The sequence below is a fragment of the Equus caballus genome, chromosome 9 (assembly GCF_041296265.1).
Source record: "Equus caballus isolate H_3958 breed thoroughbred chromosome 9, TB-T2T, whole genome shotgun sequence".
NCBI lineage: Eukaryota > Metazoa > Chordata > Mammalia > Perissodactyla > Equidae > Equus > Equus caballus.
In genome coordinates, this window is record NC_091692.1 from 17,025,294 (window position 1) to 17,046,557 (window position 21,264).

Genomic DNA, 21,264 nt, shown 5'->3' on the forward strand with positions numbered 1-21,264 from the left:
TGAGCTATATGGTCATGGGACAAAATGAGTCCACCTACACTATTTATCGACAAACCATAACTAGATAAAACACCCCTCATTTAAATTTGAATAAATAGGAAAAATATCACTTTAAGAAAAAATTCAATATAAAAAACAGTAATCCAGCATTCAAGATACAGAGGAAGTATATAGTTTTGGAAAACATTTACCATGAAAAACCTCTAAATTTTAGAATGTGGCTATTTTGTCTTCTCAGTAAAAATGAAAGAAAATGGACTCTATGAAACAAAAACAAATGAGAGAGGAGATGGGCTAACCAACCTATGGTAAAAATATAACTGCAAACAGAAATTTAAAAAGAAAATGAGAAAAAAAAATGCTGACAGGAAACTAAAATGTAATGCCAACATTTAAATTTGTGTTCAAAGCCAGAAAGAAAAAACCAATATTGTAGAAAACTGCATCGGTGAAACAGAGAACACACTTGACAAAACTCCATAGAAGTTAGTCAATAAAGAAAGGCAAATACAAAGAGAGATGAAATGAGAGGAATGGAGAACAGTAGAGGAAACTCAACTGATACATAGTTGATTTTCCTGAAGAAGAAATCAAAGAAAATATAATAGAAGCAATAACTAAGTACACAAGAAAAAAATTTCTAGGCCGAAGACCTTGCTAATTGACATGATTCACTGAATATAAGGAAAAATTAAAGAAAAGAGACAACCATCTATATGTATTCCAAGTAAAACTTTTGGATACAAGAAATAAAGGAAAAACAAATCTCATAAGTATTTAAGAAGACTAATTAGAACATCTTAAATAAAGCTGCTTTCAGGTTTCTCCTCAACAATATTAAATGAGAGACTTTTGAGAAGATGTTGTGTCCCAAGTTGCTAGATACACTTAAAAGTCAATAAGATAACATCTTCAGATGTTTTAAAAAAGTATTATACCCATATAATTTAAATATTGAGACATTTTCTAGCTAATCAGAACATGCAACAAAGGAAACAATTCCAAATTGCAGTCAAGGTTCATACTGGCATTATTCACTGTCCCTCAAATTATAACTCCTTCAGTTATACTCATGTCCAAGAATTATGCTTTCCTTCTCGCTCCTGTCATATTCTTCTCTCTCAAATCTTTCCTCTCTACCTTCTGGAGCACACACTCCACGGTAAACAAACAGTCCTCCATGCCCCCTTTCAAGTCCTAAGACACACCTCATTCTTTCCACAAGAGCAACTCCCTCCTCCGCAGCTTCCTGGAATGGAGGATGTTTAATGCCTATGTGCCACTGGCCACAGGCGGGGTTTTCCTGGTCCATCAGTGTTAAGCAGGAAGCCCCTCCTCTCTTGTGGTAAATGCTGCCTGTCTACACTACTCACCACTCTTCATGATTGCCATCTTTTTGCGCCTGATTACAAGACCTTGGCGGTCTCCCTTGACCTCTCAACTTGGATGAAATGGTGGTGACCTCTTAATCCTTAGACAAATCATGAATTAAGCCTCATTCTTCCTTGTCTTCCTCAATTCTGAAGAGCTTCACTTCTCTGATACTTCATATACCCCCAAACTAAGGTCACCCACAGGACCTTCTTATTATCTGTCTGGAATCATTCCACCTCAAAAGTCTTGATCTCAAATCTCGCAGTCTCTCCTCGTTCTATAACTCTCATATTTTCACTGCACCTACAATTACACTGGTCCCCTAAAGGTCTTCAGCTCTCTGATTTGCTTTCTACGTCTAAACCTTTTCCTATCCTTGCTCACTGTGCTCTCATCCCAGACAGCACACTTTGATCACTGCACAATTTGCTCACAAGTGTCCTCAACTCCTTTGAAAATCTGTTCTTCCACCCTCCACCCTCGCTGTGGCATAAGCACAAGTCTCAATCAGTCTCTCGAACTGATTTCTCTGCTCCTCTCCCAGTACTTCTGGGCACTGTTAGAGAAACATCACAATCTTGCTGATGGTTTCCATCACTAATTCACGTCTTCAACTTTAGATAAGCCCCAGAACTGCTTGACACTCTTTTATTTTGCTTTTACCAACTCTTTTTTCCTTTCCTTTGGTGACTCTCCACAATTGCTGTCACTCACATCAATCTCCCCTATCTAATGTTCAACCCTCTTGTCCTCAGCAAAACACCTTACGTCTTAATACACAGACAAAATTTAAGGCATCAGATATAATCTCACACTTGCCTTCTCCCAGTCTATCTATAAATTTGACCACAATTCCTTTCATTCTTTCACTCTCATGCTTTTAATGATTATGTGTGTGATACTGAATGCCACATCTGTGACTCCTGCCTTGACCCATCCCCAGAGTCTTAGACTCATATCCAACTGCCTACTGGAATTATCTATCCAGGTATCTCACAAAACACTCAAATTCATTAATAGGAATTGGACTTATTATTGTCCTTCCTAAATTTAGTCCTGTGTTTCCATCTTGCTTTATTAAACAAGCATTTATGCCATTACCCAAGTCAGTAAACTGGGAGTTATAATCATCTCCTCCCCTCTTTCACCCTGTCCAAGCAATGGGTCATTAAGTACTTGCACTAGTCAGACTTCTAAGATGATCCTCATGATCTCTGTCCCCTGATGGTATGCCCTATATAATTCCCTCCCCTTGAGGGCAGACAGGACCTTTGACTTGCCTTGAACCAATAGAATACGTAAAGGCAATGGGATGTCAATGTCACGATTGTTAATTATATAAGACTCCACCTTAGTAGACTTGGATGAGAGAAATTCTCTTGATGGCTTTAAGGAAGTAAATTGCCATTATGTGCAAGAGCCTTGTGGCAAGGAAGTGTGGATTGCATCTAAAAGCTGAGAGCAGCCCCAGGCTGAAACCTAGCAAGAAAACAGGAACCTCAGTCACACCTAAATGAGTTTGGAAGCACATTCTTTCCTACTCCAGCCCCCACACGAGAATGCAACCCAGCCAACACCATGATTTGCAGTCTTGTGAGATTAAATCAGAGGATCTAGTTACACAGTGACTTCTGACCTATGGAAACTGAGATACTAAACACGTGCTGATTAAAGTTTCAAGTTTAACATAGTACTGTCTCTCCAATACTACAATTTATAAACAAAGGCTCATATGAGCTCCAATAGGCTCACAGATGTTCATCTGGTCTGCCTTCACATGATGGGTGCCATCTTTGCACCTATAAACTAGAGCCTATGCCATATACTCATACTACTTAGAACCTAAACCCAACACAGTGAGGCCAAGGAAAACCAAGAGTTCCTTTTTTGTATGCCAAAAGCTCACACCTAGTTTCCTCTATGATGCAGATATCTTCTGTATCTTCTGTATGGAAAACTGACACCAGAGATGTCTATATTCTTCAGGGCATATCCTATTCCCTACTCATTTCAGTGTGACATAGTCTCAAGAAGTACCAATATGAGAATACAATCAAAGAAGACCAAAATCCTTTCACGAGATCCCATAAAGCATGAAGAAGATGAGAGAAGTGAGGGTGTCACTCCAGCAAAGCATCTGGAGTTCTGTCAGTCAGATTCCCAGGGGAATCAGGCAAGGAACTGGCTACTCAAGCAACCAGCATGGGGGCATTTGGATTTGAACGGAAATGTCAAACCAACAGACACATGTATAAAGGAAGAAAGCTGTCGGACACACATTTTATAAACAAACATCAAAGTCAAGTCTACTCAACTATATTACTAATTCTTATTGGGACGAAGAGGCTATTGCAGACTTGCTAAGGCTGGTTCCCCAATGTCCAGAGTAAATGAGTCTTCCTAAGGTTGAACTTACCACATAAGATAAAATTGGGGCTGAAGGCAACAGAATTATCAACACTTTGGGCAACAAGAAAGGTAACTTATAGAAATCTATTGTTTACCTTTCTATAGATAAGCTATAAGCATTTAGTTCAAATTCTTCATAGAAGGAAAAGAAATAAGTGAAGCTTAGAATAGTTTGAATCACACAAATGAAGTTTTTTCATATAAATCTGAATCTTACTTCTATTAATACTGAATACACAGATTCTCATATTTTGAAGCATAATACATAACCATATATTCAAATTCAAGAATATTTTATGGTGAATTTTAGCATAAGGGTGAAGTCACAGATTAATACATGAAACTCTAGGTAACCACCTAGATTTAGCTCATCAGAAAGACTTTTGTAAACTTTTACATTAAATGTATCAAAATTAAGTGTAAAATATATTTTTTCATTTACCTGATGTTTCACTTTCTGCCCACAGAGCCGCAGATCCAGACAAAGTTCTTTGAAGTTGTCCCCGGTTTCCTTGTTTAGACTGAAGATGGTCAATGAGAAATGGGATTGGTTGGTCAGGTGTCTCAGTTATTAACTTGGTCATTAATTCCTGAAGGCAGAATAAAGCATACATTTATATCTAATAATAATAGCATTTGCTATTGCCAAGAACTGCTCTAATTGCTTTATTTACAGCAACTAACTTAATCCCAATAACAAGCTTTTCAGCCTAGTACAAGCTATTGTCCTCATTGTTTCTCATTTTGAGGAAACCGAAGTGCAGAGAAATAAATCATAGCTAACACATGACAAAGTCAAGATATATTTATTTTTATTATTATACTTGACCAAAAATATACTACAAACTTAATCAAAATTCTTTTGAAAAATTATAGTCTAAGAATTTTAGACTTCACATTACTGTTTTGAGAGATGCCATTAGAAACTAAATTTTTGATAAATATACCTTATATGCCAATGTTATTTTTCCTTCTAATCATACCTAAATATCCCAAAATGAAGAAAATTTTGTTAGAATGAAAGAAAAGTAAAAAAGTCACAGACTCGCAGAAACCAAAAAACGTCTTAAACTGGTATCTAAACAATAAAGAATTTCCTTTTTCCAGAAGCCCTAATTGGTACTCATTCTTTCTTCTTCTTTTTTTTAACGAGTTAAGCAATGGAGAGTTCTCTACCTGCCAAAGCAGCCTGTCCCATTTTTTTGACAGCTCTAATGACGCCTTAAATTGGGCAGAAATTTGCCTGAGGGTAATATCTACACATTGTTTTTTCCAGTCAGGAACAGCAAAGCTCAAGCTCCAACTTGTGGTCAATTAGAATCCCCAGACTGTTCTCATATGAACGGCTGCCAAGCCACGTGGATATCATTTTGTGCTGTGTAACTGGGTTTGTGAACTTGCATGCACCATTTTACGACTCGGATGGGTCACATTTCATCTTGTTGGTTTTAGCCCAGAATAATAGTCTGTCAATTGTCATTTTAAGTTCAGATTCTGTGAGAGCCAGTGGCTCCAGTGAGTAGGCCAGAAAATCAGATAATATGAGTACCAACTGAGGGGTACTGGAAATCGCCCATCCATTTTTTGTTGGTGGCATATTTCCTCTGCCTTGAATGCTGTTCTCTCGGATGTTTAGATGGCTGGCTTGTCATCATTCAGTCTCTAAGGATACCTTTGTAAAGAGGCTTAACCTAACCAATAAGTCCCTTATTGTCCTAATAAAAAACAATTAAAATGTTCATTGATTTCTTAGCCCAGCAAAATATACTCTTCTGACATCCTATACAAGAAACTACTGTCATGCTATCTCAGGGATATTTGTTGGCATTTATAGCAGTCCAGGAACACACAAATTTATCTGAGTAGAAGCTAAATGAACTTTGTAGATGACAAGATTCCAAGTTGATCTCAGAGACATGGATAAAATAATTCAAGGTATCTCAAAAGTGTGTAGATTGATCATAGAGTTGGAATTAAAAAGAGCAAAGGATTTCTGCCATAAATACACAGTGAAGCAAAATATTTATCAAATGTAACACACTTTTATATCCCTAAAAACAGGTCTTCTGTTATATAAAACTCTCAATTACTATAGTTACTACTAAAGAGGTCATTCTTCTACTGTGGTAAAGCAATGCAGGGTTCAATTAAACTCCAATTATACATCAGCGGAATGCAATTTAAAACATGTTGGATTTTCCTTCTGTAGAAGAGATATTTTACATTCTATTTAAATTCATTGTACATTACAAAAGCTACGAGAAAATAGAAAAATAAATAGAGGGACCAACAGAAGGCCTGGGCACCCAGATAAAGCAAAATTAGGTCAGATAACAAGGCTTTAAAGCCACAGCAATTTCTATCCTGAAATCTCTGAAGAGCTCATGCATTTTTTTTTAACCTTTCAAATTAGATGGAAAGTTTTTGAGGGTATTTTTTTCTTTTAAAATAAAATGAAGTAGTCCTACATTGTCTTTAGAAGATGGATCATACAATCATAATAAACCAAGTAATCACTGTTTAATTGCTTAAATACCATCAGTCTAGTAAGTAGTTTTGGATACCCTTATATTCCATTAATGAATATATGAGATTAAACACAGAAGAAATTCAGTCATAAGAAAATGAAAACAGTTAACGTTTGCAATTGGGTATGTTGGGTATCTTGGCTGGGCAAGAGTCTAGATTTAGATTATTGTATTTATAAGAGGAATTTTCCTGCCTCTTACTCAATCCACGTACACACTGGCATTAGAACCCGAATGATTATGAGGACTTGAACTTGACAGAAACCTTCTTCTCAAACATAAAAATTTAAAAGCTTAGATTTGCAAAGATGCTCCTGGCAATAAAAAAGATTGGGGTTTTTCCCCCCACTAGGATTTAGACACACAGAAACAGAACTGAGGGGCCGTTAGATGGAGAAGATGAGAAAGGAGTCTGGCAGCTGGAATGTCAAGTTGGAAAGAGAAAGTTGACTGCAGAAAGTTCCACAGGGATCATTCACCATAAGGAAAAAAAGTATTCTAGAACAGCAAGACAGTGTCAGGGACCGAGGCTGAATACCATTAGGGAATGTTTTGTGGTTCCAGGGAAGGAGAGGGGCTCATCTACAATTCTTACCATCAGTGCAAGAGTTGTGACATGAAATTCCCTGGGAGCCAGAGCCTCACCAACTTGGAGACTGTGCCGAGTCACCCGCTACATGGGCCACCAATGGGCCGCGCACGGCCTCCGCCAGGATGCTGCGCTCCCTGGCGGCGCCCAGCTCTTCCTCGACGGAGCCCCGCGCAGGCGCAGACCCAGACGCCCGCGCAAGCGCGCGACCCGGGCCTGGGCTCAGCCGCCAGCTTTGGGGCGTCCTGGAGGACTCCTGCCGGCCTGACCCGGAGACCTGACGGCGCCCGAGCGCGTGGGGGGCAGGGTCCCCGACATGCGACCCTAAGTGACTCTTCCTTACTGCCCTGGGATGCTGCCGCCTCCGCAAGTGTCCTGAGGGAAAGCCACCGACGCGGCTCTTTGGACTTTGCCCCAAGCCTGTCCCGGGACGCAGACATCCCCAGAGCCCGGAGCCCAGACCACGCCCTAGATGCCATCCTCTGGCGCTCCAGGAGCTGGCTGCGGCGAACCAGGGTATCTCTGTGCCTCCGGACGCAGAGGGTTCTGTTGCCAGAAACCCCACCCCTCCTGTCCCGCCCAGCATCCCGGAGACTCCAGCCTCACACCCACTGGAGATGCTGGAGCCACAGGGCGGAGGTGCTTCCCAGCTCGAGGCCTAGGGTCCAGCCCTGCCTTTCAGTTCAGTGACCATGGCCTCCCCAGAGCTGAGGTCTGTGGCTCAGTGGCTGCCCTGAGCTTTGGCAAGTAGATTTGGAGAGAAGCCGCCTGGGCATCTTCTACTAAGGGCCTTGCCTGGTCCCTTTTCAGCCAGTAATCAGGCGGGCTGTGGTGTGGGGCATCGTCCTCATTTGCTATTTCAGTGGTTTTCAAGCTTTCCTTTAGCCAGGATCCCTGGGAGATTTTGGCTGTGGGTGCATATAAATTGAAACAACAACAGAAGAGGTAATAGCACTCCTGCTCTGGAAAAAAATATTTGTGGAAATTTTAGTCAAGGGACTTCGGAATTGATAAGATATAGGTAATGGTTTTAATATGATGCTGTTTGCACTCACAGGCTACTTAAGTTTGAGGCATTCAAGTTGCCAACAAAATATATTAGCAGCTGTCATCAACAGAGGATTTGATTCATGCTTAACTACTAATGTAACCGAAATACAATAGAAGATACAGCATACGGAATAATCAGCTATCAAGTCTTTGAAATCAGACACTTCTTTTAATCACTCATCTTCAACTTACTAACTATATGATTTTGGGCAACGCACTTATCACTTTAATATTCAATACTTCATCTACTAAATGTGAATAAAAATAGTACCTACATCATAGGGTTGCCAGGAGGACTAAATGATGGCAAAGCATTAATAAAGTGGTTGGGATGTATGTGGCCTACTGTGATGGGTTGTCCAACATTTCCTTCTAAGGCTGTGAACTGTTTCCCAGAATCTCCTTTATATGATTTGGGCTAGAGTTTCCCAGTGTGAGGAATTCACAGGAGACTTGCAAAGTACATAGAAGCCAAGAAATTATTCTTTGCAGTTGATTGCAGGCAAATATGAGGGCTAATGAGAGATTCATAGCTGCTTCCCCACAAATCTGTGGAAACTTCCACTGCAGACTGGGATAGCTGTGGGAGCTCTGCACATGTACTGGAGAACTGCAGTGGCTTCCAGGCCAGCATTTGAGAACTACCTGCTTCTGTGCTCCAGGCCAAGGTCTTCCAGGTCGGCTGCTCCCCCACCCCCAACACCACCCCACCCCCACCTTCAGCAGTATTTCCCTGGCCTCTGTGCCCCAACCTTCTAACTGTCCCTTATGTAAGCTCTTTTGTATTAAACCCTATATGACCCAGATAGAGAGGCTTCTGTTTTCCTGACCGAACCCTTTATGATCCACCCAAAAGAAGTGTTAGCTAATATCTTCATGATTACTATTACATTTTTATATATTTATATCATGTTTTTATATATTTATATGTTTACCACTACTATTATTACCATTTTTATCACATATTTTATAGCATACATGTGTTACTATAAATGCACATTGCATCTTACTGGCTTTATTTTTTCTGATTATAGAACTAATAAATTTCTCATAGTTTATTATCAACTACAGTTTGTTCTTTTAGTTTTCCTCAGTGTACTTTTTTCCCCCCAAGTAATTTTATTGAGATCATAAAGGTTTATAACATTGTGTAATTTCGGGTGTAATTATTTATCAGTTTCTGAATACACTTTATTGTGCTCACCCCCAATAGTTTAATTTTGTCCATCACCATACATATGTGCCCCTTCATCCCTTTTGCCCACCTCCCGGCTCCCTTCCCCTCTAGTAACAATCTGTTCTCCTTATCCATGTATTTGTTATCTTCCACATGAGTGAAATCATGCAGTATTTCTCTTTCTCTGTCTGGCTTATTTCCCTTAACATCATACCCACAAGGTCCAGCAACGTTGTTGCAAATGGGACAAGTTTGTCTTTGTTATGGCTGAGTAGTATTCCATTATATATATACATATGCATATATACACCATTTCTTCTTTATCCATTCATCCATAGAAGGATACTTGGGTTGCTTCCACGTCTTGGCTATTGTGACTAATGCTGCAATGAACATCGGAGTGCATAAATCTCTTTGGATCATTGATTTCAAGTTCTTTGGATAAGTACCCAGTGGTGGGATAGCTGGGTCATATGGTATTTCTATTTTTAATTTTTTGAGAAATCTCCATACTGTTTTCCATAGTGGCTGCACCAGTTTTCATTCCTACCAGCAGTATATGAGGAGTCCCTTTTCTCCACATCCTCTCCAATATTTGTTGTTTTTTGTCTTGGTACTGTATATAGCCATTCTGACTGGTGTCTGGTAATACTGTAGTTTGGATTTTCATTTCCTTAGAAATAGTGATGCTGAACATTATTTCATGTGTCTGTTGGCCATCTGTATATCTTCTTTGAAAAAATGTCTGTTCATATCCTCTGCCCATTTTTTGATCAGGTTGTTTGGGTTTTTTTTATAGTTGAGTTGTATGAGTTCTTTATATGTTTTGGAGATCAACCCCTTGTTGGATAAATGATTTCCAAATATTTTCTCCCAGTTGGTGCATTGTCTTTTCATTTTGTTCATGGTTTCCTTTGCTGTGCAGAAGTTTTTAGTCTGATGTAGTCCCATTTGTTAACTTTTTCTTTTGTTTTTCTTACCCAAGTAAACATGGTATTCGAAAAGATGCTGCTAAGACCAATCTCAAAGAATGTACTGTCTATATTTTCTTCCAGGAGTTTCATGGTTTCAGGTCTTACATTCAAGTCTTTAATCCATTTTGAGTTGATTTTTTGTGTATGGTGCAAGATAATGGTCTACTTTCACTCTTTTGCATGTGTCTCTCCAGTTTTCCCAACACCATTTACTAAAGAGACTTTCCTTTCCCCATTCTATGTTCATTGCTCCTTTGTAGAAGATTAACTGTCCATAGATGTGTGGTTTTATTTCTGGGCTTTCAATTCTGTCCCATTGATCTGTGTGTCTGTTTTTGTGCCAGTACCATGCTGTTTTGATTACTATAGTCTTGCAGTATTTTTTGAAGTCAGGGATTGTGATGCCTCCAGCTTTGTTCTTTTTTCTGAGGATTGCTTTGGCTATTCAGGGTCTTTTGTTGTGCCATAAAATTTTAGGATTCTTTGTTCTATTTCTGTGAAGAATGTCATTGAGATTCTGATTGGGTTCACATTGAATCTGTAGGTTGCTTTAGGTAGTATTGATATTTTCCCTATTTTTGTTCTTCTAACCCATGAGTATGAATATCTTTCCATTTCTTTATGTCTTCTTCAATTTCTTTCAATAATATCTTATAGTTTTCAGTGTACAGGTCTTTCACATCTTTGGTTAAGTTTATTCCTAGATATTTTATTCTTTTTGTTGTGATTGTAAATGTGATTGTATTCTTGATTTCTCTTTCTGTGATTTCATTGTTAGTGTACAGAATTAGTTAGTGTACATTGTTAGTGTACAGAAATGCAATGGATCTTCTTAAATTGATTTTGTACCCTGCAACTTTTCTGTAGTTGTTGATTATTTCTAATAGTTTTCTGATGGATTCTTTAGGGTTTTCTGCATAGAGAATCATGTCATATGCAAACAGCAAGAGTTTCACTTCTTCCTTTACAAGATGGATTCCTTTTATTTCTTTTTCTTGTCTAAGTGCTCTGGCCAAAACCTCCAGTACTAGGTTGAATAGGAGTGACAAGAAGGGCACCCTTGTCTTGTTCCTGTTCTCAGAGGGATGACTTTCAGTTTTTCACCATTGAGTATGATGTTGGCTGTGGGTTTGTCATATATGGCCTTTATTATGTTGAGGTACTTTCCTTCTATATCCATTTTATTGAGAGTTTTTATCATAAGTGGATTTGGGATCTTGTCAAATGCTTTTTCTGCATCTATTGAGATGATCATGTGATTCTTATTCCTCATTTTGTTAATGTAGTGTATCACATTGATTGATTTGCAGATATTGAACCATCCCTGCATCCCTGGAATGAATCCCACTTGATCATGGTGTATGATCCTTTTAATGTATTGCTGTACTTGGTTTGCCAATATTCTGTTGATGATTTTTGCATCTGTTCATCAGTGATACTGACCTGTAATTCTCCTCCTTTGTATTGTCCCTGTTTGGTTTTGGTATCAGGGTAGTGTTGGCCTCATAGAATGATTTAGGAAGTGTATCAACTACAGTTTTTAACTTCATGAATATATATATAAAGAGAGAGAGCTAGAGAGACAGCCCCCTGCATTTATAGGTGTTTCTTTTTTTGTTAATTATATTTTTCTTACTGGTATGAATTTAATTCATATATTTAGTTTTATAATATAAACACATATAAAGACAAAATTATTTTTAAGAACTTTGAAAAACAATCTAGAGAACATAAATCATTAAGCAACGATTGCAAATTTGTATTATATAACATGTAAGGACTACTGGAATTTAGGGCTATTATAACTAATAACAGATAACCTTGTACTGTTGAGAACACTGGCACAATTAGTGAGCTGGAGAATGATACCAACTAAATAGCAATGATGATTGTCACAAAATACATTTTAATTTTAATGTCCGCTAGATAAAAGCAAAACCATGAGTGAATTGGTAGCTCATCAAAGAGTCATTTATTATTAAAACTGGTATGAGTAATCAGGCAACAGTAGAAATTATTTTAATAAAAGATCCATTTCATTTGATGAAAGCTATGGAATCCTTTGGTAAAGAAAAGAAAAAAAGCACGTGTTCACATTCACACAAACAGCAAGTTTTACGTAACATTTCTGGGTGTTTACTCATCCACGCTCTGACCCTTTAAGGTTTCACTGACTCCAGGTTAAGAACTCTTGCTCTGGGTCCCACAGCATAGAGACAGAATGGCATTTTGCCTAAAAATTTGTGACCTGAGAGTAAGTTACTTTTTGCCTCATTTCCTTTAGAGGTAAGTAATACTTGTGTCCTTCTTAACCTCAGGGGAAAGTTATCAGGAAACAAAATTAAAACCATTTCCAAAATCTCAGGACTTTCTCATTACACAGTCTTTTTGCTAAATCAATAAATATGCAGGAGACATGACACTCTATTAATAATGGAGGTGATGTCAATCAGATATATTTTTTACTTAACACCTATAATTATGTTAAATAATTGCATATGGCGCATTATCATCTGTACAATGTTATTTTAGTTCAAAACTGGCATTAAGATCTAATGTCTAAATTAATTCATTCTAAATCTGCATATGTTTCAATTTTCTGATTTTAATTAGGTCTTATTAAAAATCTGCATCTGAGATCACAACCTTCCAACACTCACCCCCATCACCATTACCCAGCTGTATTTCATGACTAGGCAAGTAATGGGCATGGAATTGTCAACAAATAAACGAAAGAATGTCCACTTGAAATTCAATTGTCCCTAAAACACCTTTCATTCTGAAACAGCTTTAGTTTAAATTGATGTCACCATTCCCAATTGACAGAATCCTCCTTGGTTCACACCCACACCGAACCCATGTTTGCCTTCTCTTTCATTCCATTTTCCTGAATGGAAGTAAAACAAGGAAAATTTTTTTCTGCCTCATGACACCTCCAAGCTCTGTTATGAGTTTTGGCTTCAGCAAAAAATGGGTTCCAAAGCAGTATCGAGGTTCCCATGCAGAAATGAGAAGGGGCCAGGTATCTGTTTGGTGTTTTCCTGTCAGATCCTTCCATTCAGAGAACTCAAGACTGTCCACTGTTTTTTTCAACCTTCCTCAGGACCATGCCCAAGCCTGCCCTAAACCCACTTCTCTCATTCCCAATCAAAACTGAGATTTCATTGGAAAGATGAGCTCAACAGGAAAGGAAGCAATGTGAATAGCAATGATTAAAAATATCAGGTATTTATTGAGACCAATATGCACAAAGTGTCAAGTATTTTGCATAGATTCAGTCATTCACCATATACCAAAGGATTGCATACAAGATGCACAACCCAACTAGTATATATGCACTTTGAAAAAGGTGTCTGTTAACTCCTTACTCATTTCAGGTCACCTGCCCCTCACCCACAACCCACCAACGCAAACAATCACAGCCACACAGCCAAACACAACCAAATAGCCCTAGGGAATAAGAAAATGCACATCTCTGTTTGAAAGGCTCTTGGCCCTTCTTAAATATGATTTAATATAAAATTAGGTTTATGATACTCATTTGTAATAAACAAGAAAGGGCATCTAATTAGCCTAACATGTTTTATCTTATGGAATATAATCGAGTAAGGAAAACAAAAAATAAGTTGTTTTATAATAAAGTTTAAGAATAATGAAAATACCACAACCAAAAATTAATCATTCTAAGTTCTAAAGATCAATATTAGACACTGAATTCTCTCTGCTTATAATTAAAATAGGCAAACAATAAATAAACCTAACCAGCAGAACCATCAAATGATGACAAGTGATGTAACATTTTGTCTAATGCCTGCTAATCCTTCCTCTAATACAGAGATAAATTCTCAGATGAAGTTATTGAATATTAAGTATCCACTTTGAGACAGTTTTCATATAAAAGTACAAGCTCATAGTTAAATTTCTAGGCAAACATCAAAGACCCCAGTGAGAAATATTAGCATACCATATGGAAATACTTGGAAACACTTTCAGTTAGGGAATTTATATTGTTTAACGTTAACAGTCCATCAAAGCAACTTATTTGGCATTAGGTAGGACTTTCCACAATCCTACCTGAGAATACCTCTGTAGGAGTACAAAACAGGTGATACATAGCAGAAATAGTTAAGCACTTCAAAACTCAAAGAAATTAATTAAATCAATCCATGATGGAAGTAATAGATGTATGTAGAAGTCGCCTTAAGAAAGAGGATGTCTCTTAGTTGAGTAAGAATTACTTTATTTTAGCCTTTTACCATTTATAAAGAATGTTTAACTAAAACATGGTGCTCAGCATGACAGAATAATGAGGAAATTTCATAGTGCACACCCAGCACTCCCTCTCAGAATTGATGAGCTAAGGAAAAGATGTAACACATTTATGCCTCTATGACGAGTATATCTTCAAATTGGCGAGGGATACACTAGACCATCATAGGTGAACACTACTGCCATCTGCATATCTTCTTCAGTGAAATGTCTAGGCAGATCTTCTGCCCATTTTCTACTGGGATTATTTGGCTTTTTACTGTTGAGTTTTGAAAGTTCATTATTATATTATAGATACTACTACTTTGTTGGATACGTGATTTGAAAATATTTTTTTCCCATCCCATAGTTTCACTTTTTACCTTCTTAATGGGATTTTTCATAGTGCAAAAGTCTTTAATTTTGATGAGGTCTCTGTTATCAATTTTTCCTTTTGTGAATCATGCTTTTGGTGTCATATGTAAGAGCTCTTCATCAAGCTCTAAATCCTGAAAATTTTCTCTCAAGTTTTCTTCTGAAAGTTCTAAAGTTGTATGTTTTACATTTAAGCCAATGACTCATTTTGAGTTAATTTTTGCAAAAGGTGTCAAGGTTTAAGGTTTGAGGTCAAGTCTCAGTTTTATGCCTACGGATGTTCAATAGATCTAGCACCATTTATTGAAAAAGCTATCCTTCCTCCATTGAATTGCCTTTGCTTCTTTGTCAAAAATTAACTGGCATATTTAGTGTATCTATTTCTGGGTTCTCTATTTTGTTCCATTGATCTATGTCTGTCCCTCTACCAGCATCATAATGTCTTGATTTCTGTATTCAGATATTAAGTTTTAACATCAGGAAGAACGATTCTTCCCACTTTATTATTCTTTTACAAAATTATTTTGGCTTTTCTTGGCCCTTTCTGTATAAATTATAGAATAAGCCTGATGATGTCTACAACAGACCTTGCTGACATTTTGATAGAAAGGCATTAAGCCTACCTATCAGTTTAGGGTAAAATGACATCTTTACAATGGTAAGTCTTCTAATTCATGAACACAGTGTGTACCTCCATTTATTTAGGTCTTCTTCAATTCCTTTCATCTGTACTTTGTAATTTTCATCATAGAGATCTGGCACATGTTTTGTTGTTGTTGTTGTTTAGTTTTGTATCTAAGCATTTTATTTTCTTTGGAGCAATTGTAAGTGGTATTATATTTGTATTTTAGTTTTCACTTGTTCTCTGTCAGTATAGAGAAATGCAATTGATTATGTGTATTGGTTTTGCATCCTATGACCTTACTGGACTCACATTATTTCTAGGAGCTTTTTGGGATTATCTACATAGACAATCATGTAATTTGCAAATAGAGACAGTTTTATTTCTCCCATTCCAATCTGTATGCCTTTTATTTCTTTTTATTGTTCTACTACAGTCACTAGAACTTCCAGTACCATGTTGAACAGAAGTAGTAACAGTGGACATCCCGGCCTTGTTCCCAATCCTAGAGGCAAAGCATTTAGTTTTTCATCATTAAGTATGAGTTACTATAGGCTTTTTGTAAATTCTTTTATGACGTTGAGGAAGTTTCCCTCTATTCTTAAGGTACTGGCAGTTTTTATCATGAGTGAGTGTTGAATTATGTCAAATGATGGAAGTGCATCAATTAATATATAATGTTTCCTCCTTAGCCTGTTGATATGTTGAATTACATTAAGTGATTTTCAAATACTGAACTAGCCTTGCATATCTGAAATAATCCTCAATTGGCCATGCTATATAATTCTTTTTATACATTGTTGGATTTGATTTGCTGAAATTTTTTTGAGAACTTCTTCATCTACATTCTCAAGATATATTGGTCTATAGTTTTGTTTTTTGGCCTTTTTTTGTCTGGTTTTGGTATCAGGGTAATACTGACCTCAAAAAATGAATTGGGAAATGTTCTCTTCCACTTTCTAGAAGAAATAAAATTGGTGATAATTTCATAAAGTTTTGGTAGTTTGTAGTTCTTAAAGAATTGGTCCATTTCTTGTTGAATTTATGAGTATAATGTTGCTCTTGGTATTGCCTTGTCATTCTTTTAATGGCTGCAGGATCTACTGTGATATCCCTTGTCCCATTCCTAATCGTGAAGATTTACATCATCTCTCTTTTTATCTCTGTCATCTTGCTAGAGATTTATCAATTTTGTTGACTGTTTTCTAAAAGTCAACTTTTTGCTTTATAGATTTTCTCTTTTTGGTTTCAATTTCATTGATTTCTGTGCTTTTACCTCTTATCTTCTGCTTGATTTGGATTTACTTCACACTCCTTTTTCCAGTCTCTTTTTTTTTACTGATGTAACACTGGTTTATAAGATTATATAAATTGCAAGTGTACATTATTTTATTTAGATTTCTGTATAGCCTACATAGTGTTCAACACCAAAAATCTAGTTGCCATCTGTCACTGTTCACATGTGCCCCTTTATCCCTTTCATCCTCCCCCAACACCCTTCACCTCTGGTAACCACCAATCTATTCTCTGTATCTATGTGCTTCTTCTTGCTGCTGTTTTATCTCCCATATATGAGTGAAATCATACGGTATTTGCCTTTCTCCATCTGAAATCGGGGAGTGTGATGCCTCCAGCTTTGTTCTTTTTCTCAGGATTGCTTTGGCTATTTAGGGTCTTCTGTTGTGCCATATAAATTTTTGGATTATTTGTTCTATTTCTGTGAAGAATGTCATTGGGATTTCGATTGGGATTGCATTGAATCTGTAAATTACTTTAGGTAGTATGGACATTTGGACTATGTTTATTCTTCTGACCCTTGTACTTGGAATATCTTTCCATTTCTTTACATCTTCTTCAATTTCTCACAATAATGTCTTATAGTTATTCAATGTACAGATCTTTCACCTCTTTGGTTAAGTTTATTCCTAGATATTTTCTTCTTTTTGTTATGATTGTAAATGGCATCGTATTCTTGATTTCTTTTTCTGTTAGTTCATTGTTAGTGTATAGGAAGGCAACTGATTTTTTTAATTGACTTTGTACCTGCAACTTTGCTGTAATTGTTGATTATTTCTAATAGTTTTATGATGGATTCTTTAGGATTTTCTACATATATGATTGTATCATCTACAAATAGTGAAAGTTTCACTTCTTCCTTTCCAATTTGGATTCCTTTTATTTCTTTTTCTTGCCAAATTGCTGTGCCCAAAACCTCCAGTAGTATGTTGAATAAGAGTGGTGAGAGGGGGCACTCTTGTCTTGTTCCTGTTCTCAGAGGGATGGTGTTCAGTTTTTCCCCAATGAGTATGATGTTGGCTGTGGGTTTGTCCTGTATGGCCTTTATTATGTTGAGGTACTTTCCTTCTATACCCATTTTATTGAGAGTTTTCATCATAAGTGGAAGTTGGATCTTGTCAAATGCTTTCTCTGCATCTATTGAGATGATCATGGGATTCTTATTCCTCACTTTGTTAATGTGGTGTATCACATTGATTGATTTGTCAATGTTGAACTATCCCTGCATCCCTGGAATGAATCCCACTTGATCGCAGTGTATGATTATTTTAATGTATTGCTGTATTCAGTTTGCCAATATTTTGTTGAGGATTTTTGCATGTATATTCATTAGAGATACTGGCCTGTAGTTTTCCTTCTTCATATTGTCCTTGTCTGGTTTTGGTATCAGGGTAATGTTAGCCTCATAGAATGTGTTAGGAAGTCTTCCATCTTCTTCAATTTTGTAGAATAGTTTGAGAAGGATAGGCACTAACTCTTCTTTGAATGTTTGGTAGAATTCTCCAGAGAAGCCATCTGGTCCTGGACTTTTGTTTGTTGGGAGGTTTTGATTACTGGTTCAATCTTTGTACTTGTGACAGGTCTATTCAGATTCTCTATTTCTTCTTGATTCAGTTTTGGGAGGTTGTATGAGTCTAGGAATTCATCCATTTCTTCTAGGTTATCAAATTTGTGGGCATATAGTTTTTCATAGTATTCTCTTATAACTCTTTGAATTTCTGCAGTATCTGTTGTAATTTCTCCTCTTTCATTTCTAAGTGTATTTATTTGAGCCTTCTCTCTTTTTTTTCTTGGTAAGTCTGGCTAAGCGTTTGTCAATTTTGTTTATCTTCTCACAGAACCAGCTCTTAGTTTCATTAATCCTCTCTACTGTTTTTTTCAGTCTTTTATTTCATTTATTTCTGCTCTGACTTTTATTATTTCCCTCCTTCTGCTGACTTTGGGCTTTGTCTATTCTTTTTCTAGCTCTGTTAGGTGCATTTTAAGATTACTTATTTGAGATTTTTCTTGCTTGTTGAAGTGGGCCTGTATTACTATGAATTTCCCTCTTATGACGACTTTTGTTGCATCCCATAAGATTTGCTATGTTGTATTTTCATTTTTGTTCTCTCCAGGTATTTTTTAATTTCCCCCTTGATTTCTTCATTGATTCAATGTTTGTTCAATATCATGTTGTTTAGTCTCCACATATTTCTGAGTTTCCCAGTTTTGTTTTTGTGGTTGATTTCTAGCTTCATAGCATTGTGGTCAGAAAAAATGGTTGGGATGATTTCAATCTTCTTAAATTTACTGAGGCTTGCCTTGTTACCCATCATATGGTCTATCTTTAAGAATCTCCCATGGGCACTTGAGAAGAATGCATATTCTTCTGTTTTTGGATAGAATGCTCTATATGTATCTATATAATGCTCTATATGTATCCATCTGGTCAAGTGTTTCATTTAAATCTACTATTTCCTTGCTGACATTTTGTCTCGATGATCTGTCCATTGAAGTGAGTGGGGTGTTGAGGTCCCCTACTATTATTGTGTTGCTGTTAATTTCTCCCTTTAGGTCTGTTAATAATTGCTTTATGTACTTTGGTGTCCCTGTGTTAGATGCATATATATTAATATGTGTTATTTCCCCTTGATGGAATGTCCCTTTTATCATTGCATACTGCCCCTCTTTGTCTCTCATTGCCAATATTTTTTAACTTTTGTACTTTGGTGTCCCTGTGTTAGGTGCATATATATTAACATGTGTTATTTCCTCTTGATGGACTGTCCCTTTTATCATTACATACTGCCCCTCTTTGTCTCTCATTGTCTTTTTTAACTTGAAGTCTGCTTTGTCTGATAAAAGTATGGCAAAACCTGCTTTCTTTTGGTGGCCAATAGCTTGGAGTATTGTCTTCCATCCCTTCACTCTAAGCCTATGTTTGTCTTTGGAGCTGATGTGCATTTCCTGGAGGCAGCATATTGTTGGGTCTTGTTTTTTAATCCATCCAGCTACTCTGTGTCTTTTGATTGGAGAATTCAATCCATTGACATATAGAGTGATTATTGTTATATGAGGGCTTAATGCTGCCATCTTATCTCTTGTTTTCTGGTTGTTCTGTTTCCACTGTTTCTCTTCCTTTGTATTTCTGACTGCCATCTCATTTTGTTGGTTTTCTGAGGGAGATTTCTTACTTTTCTCTTTTTTTGTGACTTATGGCTCTGCTGTGATGTTTTGTTTAGTGGTTGCCATGAGGATTGTATGAAAGATTTTATAAATGAGATATTCCATTTTCTCAAAGCCTGTTATCTCCATTAACCTAAATAGGTTCCTTCCCTTTCCTGTCCCCTTCTGAGTAACTGCTGTTACAGATTGTTCTGTTTTTAATTTTGTGAATTTGTGGCTAAGTTGAAGTGTTTATAATTACTTTTGATGCTTTCTTTCCCTTTCTCTTTTAAGTTGTAATTGAGTCTCGGCCTCCCTATTCTTATAGAGAGCTGCAGGTTTCTGATCATGTCTGTCTATCTCCTTGCTCAGAACTTTTATACCTTTGCCTTTTTGTTGCTGGTGTAGGGGCATCTTTAATTATTTCTTGTAGGGGAGGTCTAGTGGCAATGAACTCCCTCACCTTTTGTTTATCTGAGAAAGCTTTTATTTCTCCATCGTATCTGAAGAAAAGTTTTGCTGAATAGAGTATTCTTGGCTGAAAGTTTTTGTCTTTCAGTAATTTGAATATATCATTCCATTCTCTCCTAGACAGTAGGGTTTCTGCTGAGAAATCCATTGAAAGCCTGATAGGGTTTCCTTTATAGGTTATTTTCTTCTGCCTTGCTGCTCCTAATATTCTTTCTTTATCACAAACTTTTGTCATTGTTACTATTATATGCCTTGGAGAAGATCTTCTAGCATTGATAAAGTTGGGTGTACAATTAGCTTCGTTTATCTGTAAATCTGACACCATCCCCAAGTTTGGGAATTTCTCAGCAATTATTTCTCTGAACAAGCTCTCTGCTCCTTTCTCCTTCTCTTCTCCCTCTGGAATACCTATAATCCTTATGTTGCTTTTCCTAATTGAGCCAGATATTTCTCAAAGAATTCCTTCATTTAAAAAAAATTCTTAATTCTGTCTCCTCCTCCACCTGTAGAATTTCTACATTTTTATCCTCAAGAATACTGATTCTTTCCTCAGAAGACCACTTCTATCTGTCAATGATTCTAGATTATTTTTTATTTCATCGATTGTATTTTTGATTTTTTTTTTATAGTTTTGATCTCTTTGGTGAAGAGAGTCATTTTATTGCTGAGCTGCTTGAATTGTCTCTCCATGTTTTCTTGTAAGTTATTAAGCTTCCTTATGACAGCTATTTTGAATTCTCTGTCATTTAGGTTGTATATTTCTGTGTCTTCAGCGTTGGTTCCTGGACAGTTATCATTTTTCTTCTGGTCTCAGTAGTTCCTGCAGTTTCTCATGGCGCTTGACAAGCTAAGCTTTGGTAGGGGCATGTGTGTCATTCTTAGGACATAGATTCCCCGTTACGGCTAGGTGGGAGTAGAAGCAGCGTTTCTGGCCCTGCTCCATCTGCTGGAAGCTGTGATGGTATTATGGGTGCTTGCCCTAGCCTGGGGAGCATTCAGGCACTTGT

General features: G+C 37.0%; 1 protein-coding gene across 1 annotated transcript in view; it reads right to left on the reverse strand.

Annotated features, from left to right (window-relative positions):
- Positions 1 to 21,264, reverse strand: part of C9H8orf34 (chromosome 9 C8orf34 homolog) — a 370,388-nt gene that overhangs the window by 289,481 nt on the left and 59,643 nt on the right. The window contains 1 exon segment of the mRNA XM_023648496.2: positions 4,226 to 4,373. Within this exon segment, the coding sequence (XP_023504264.2) occupies positions 4,226 to 4,373 (148 nt within the window).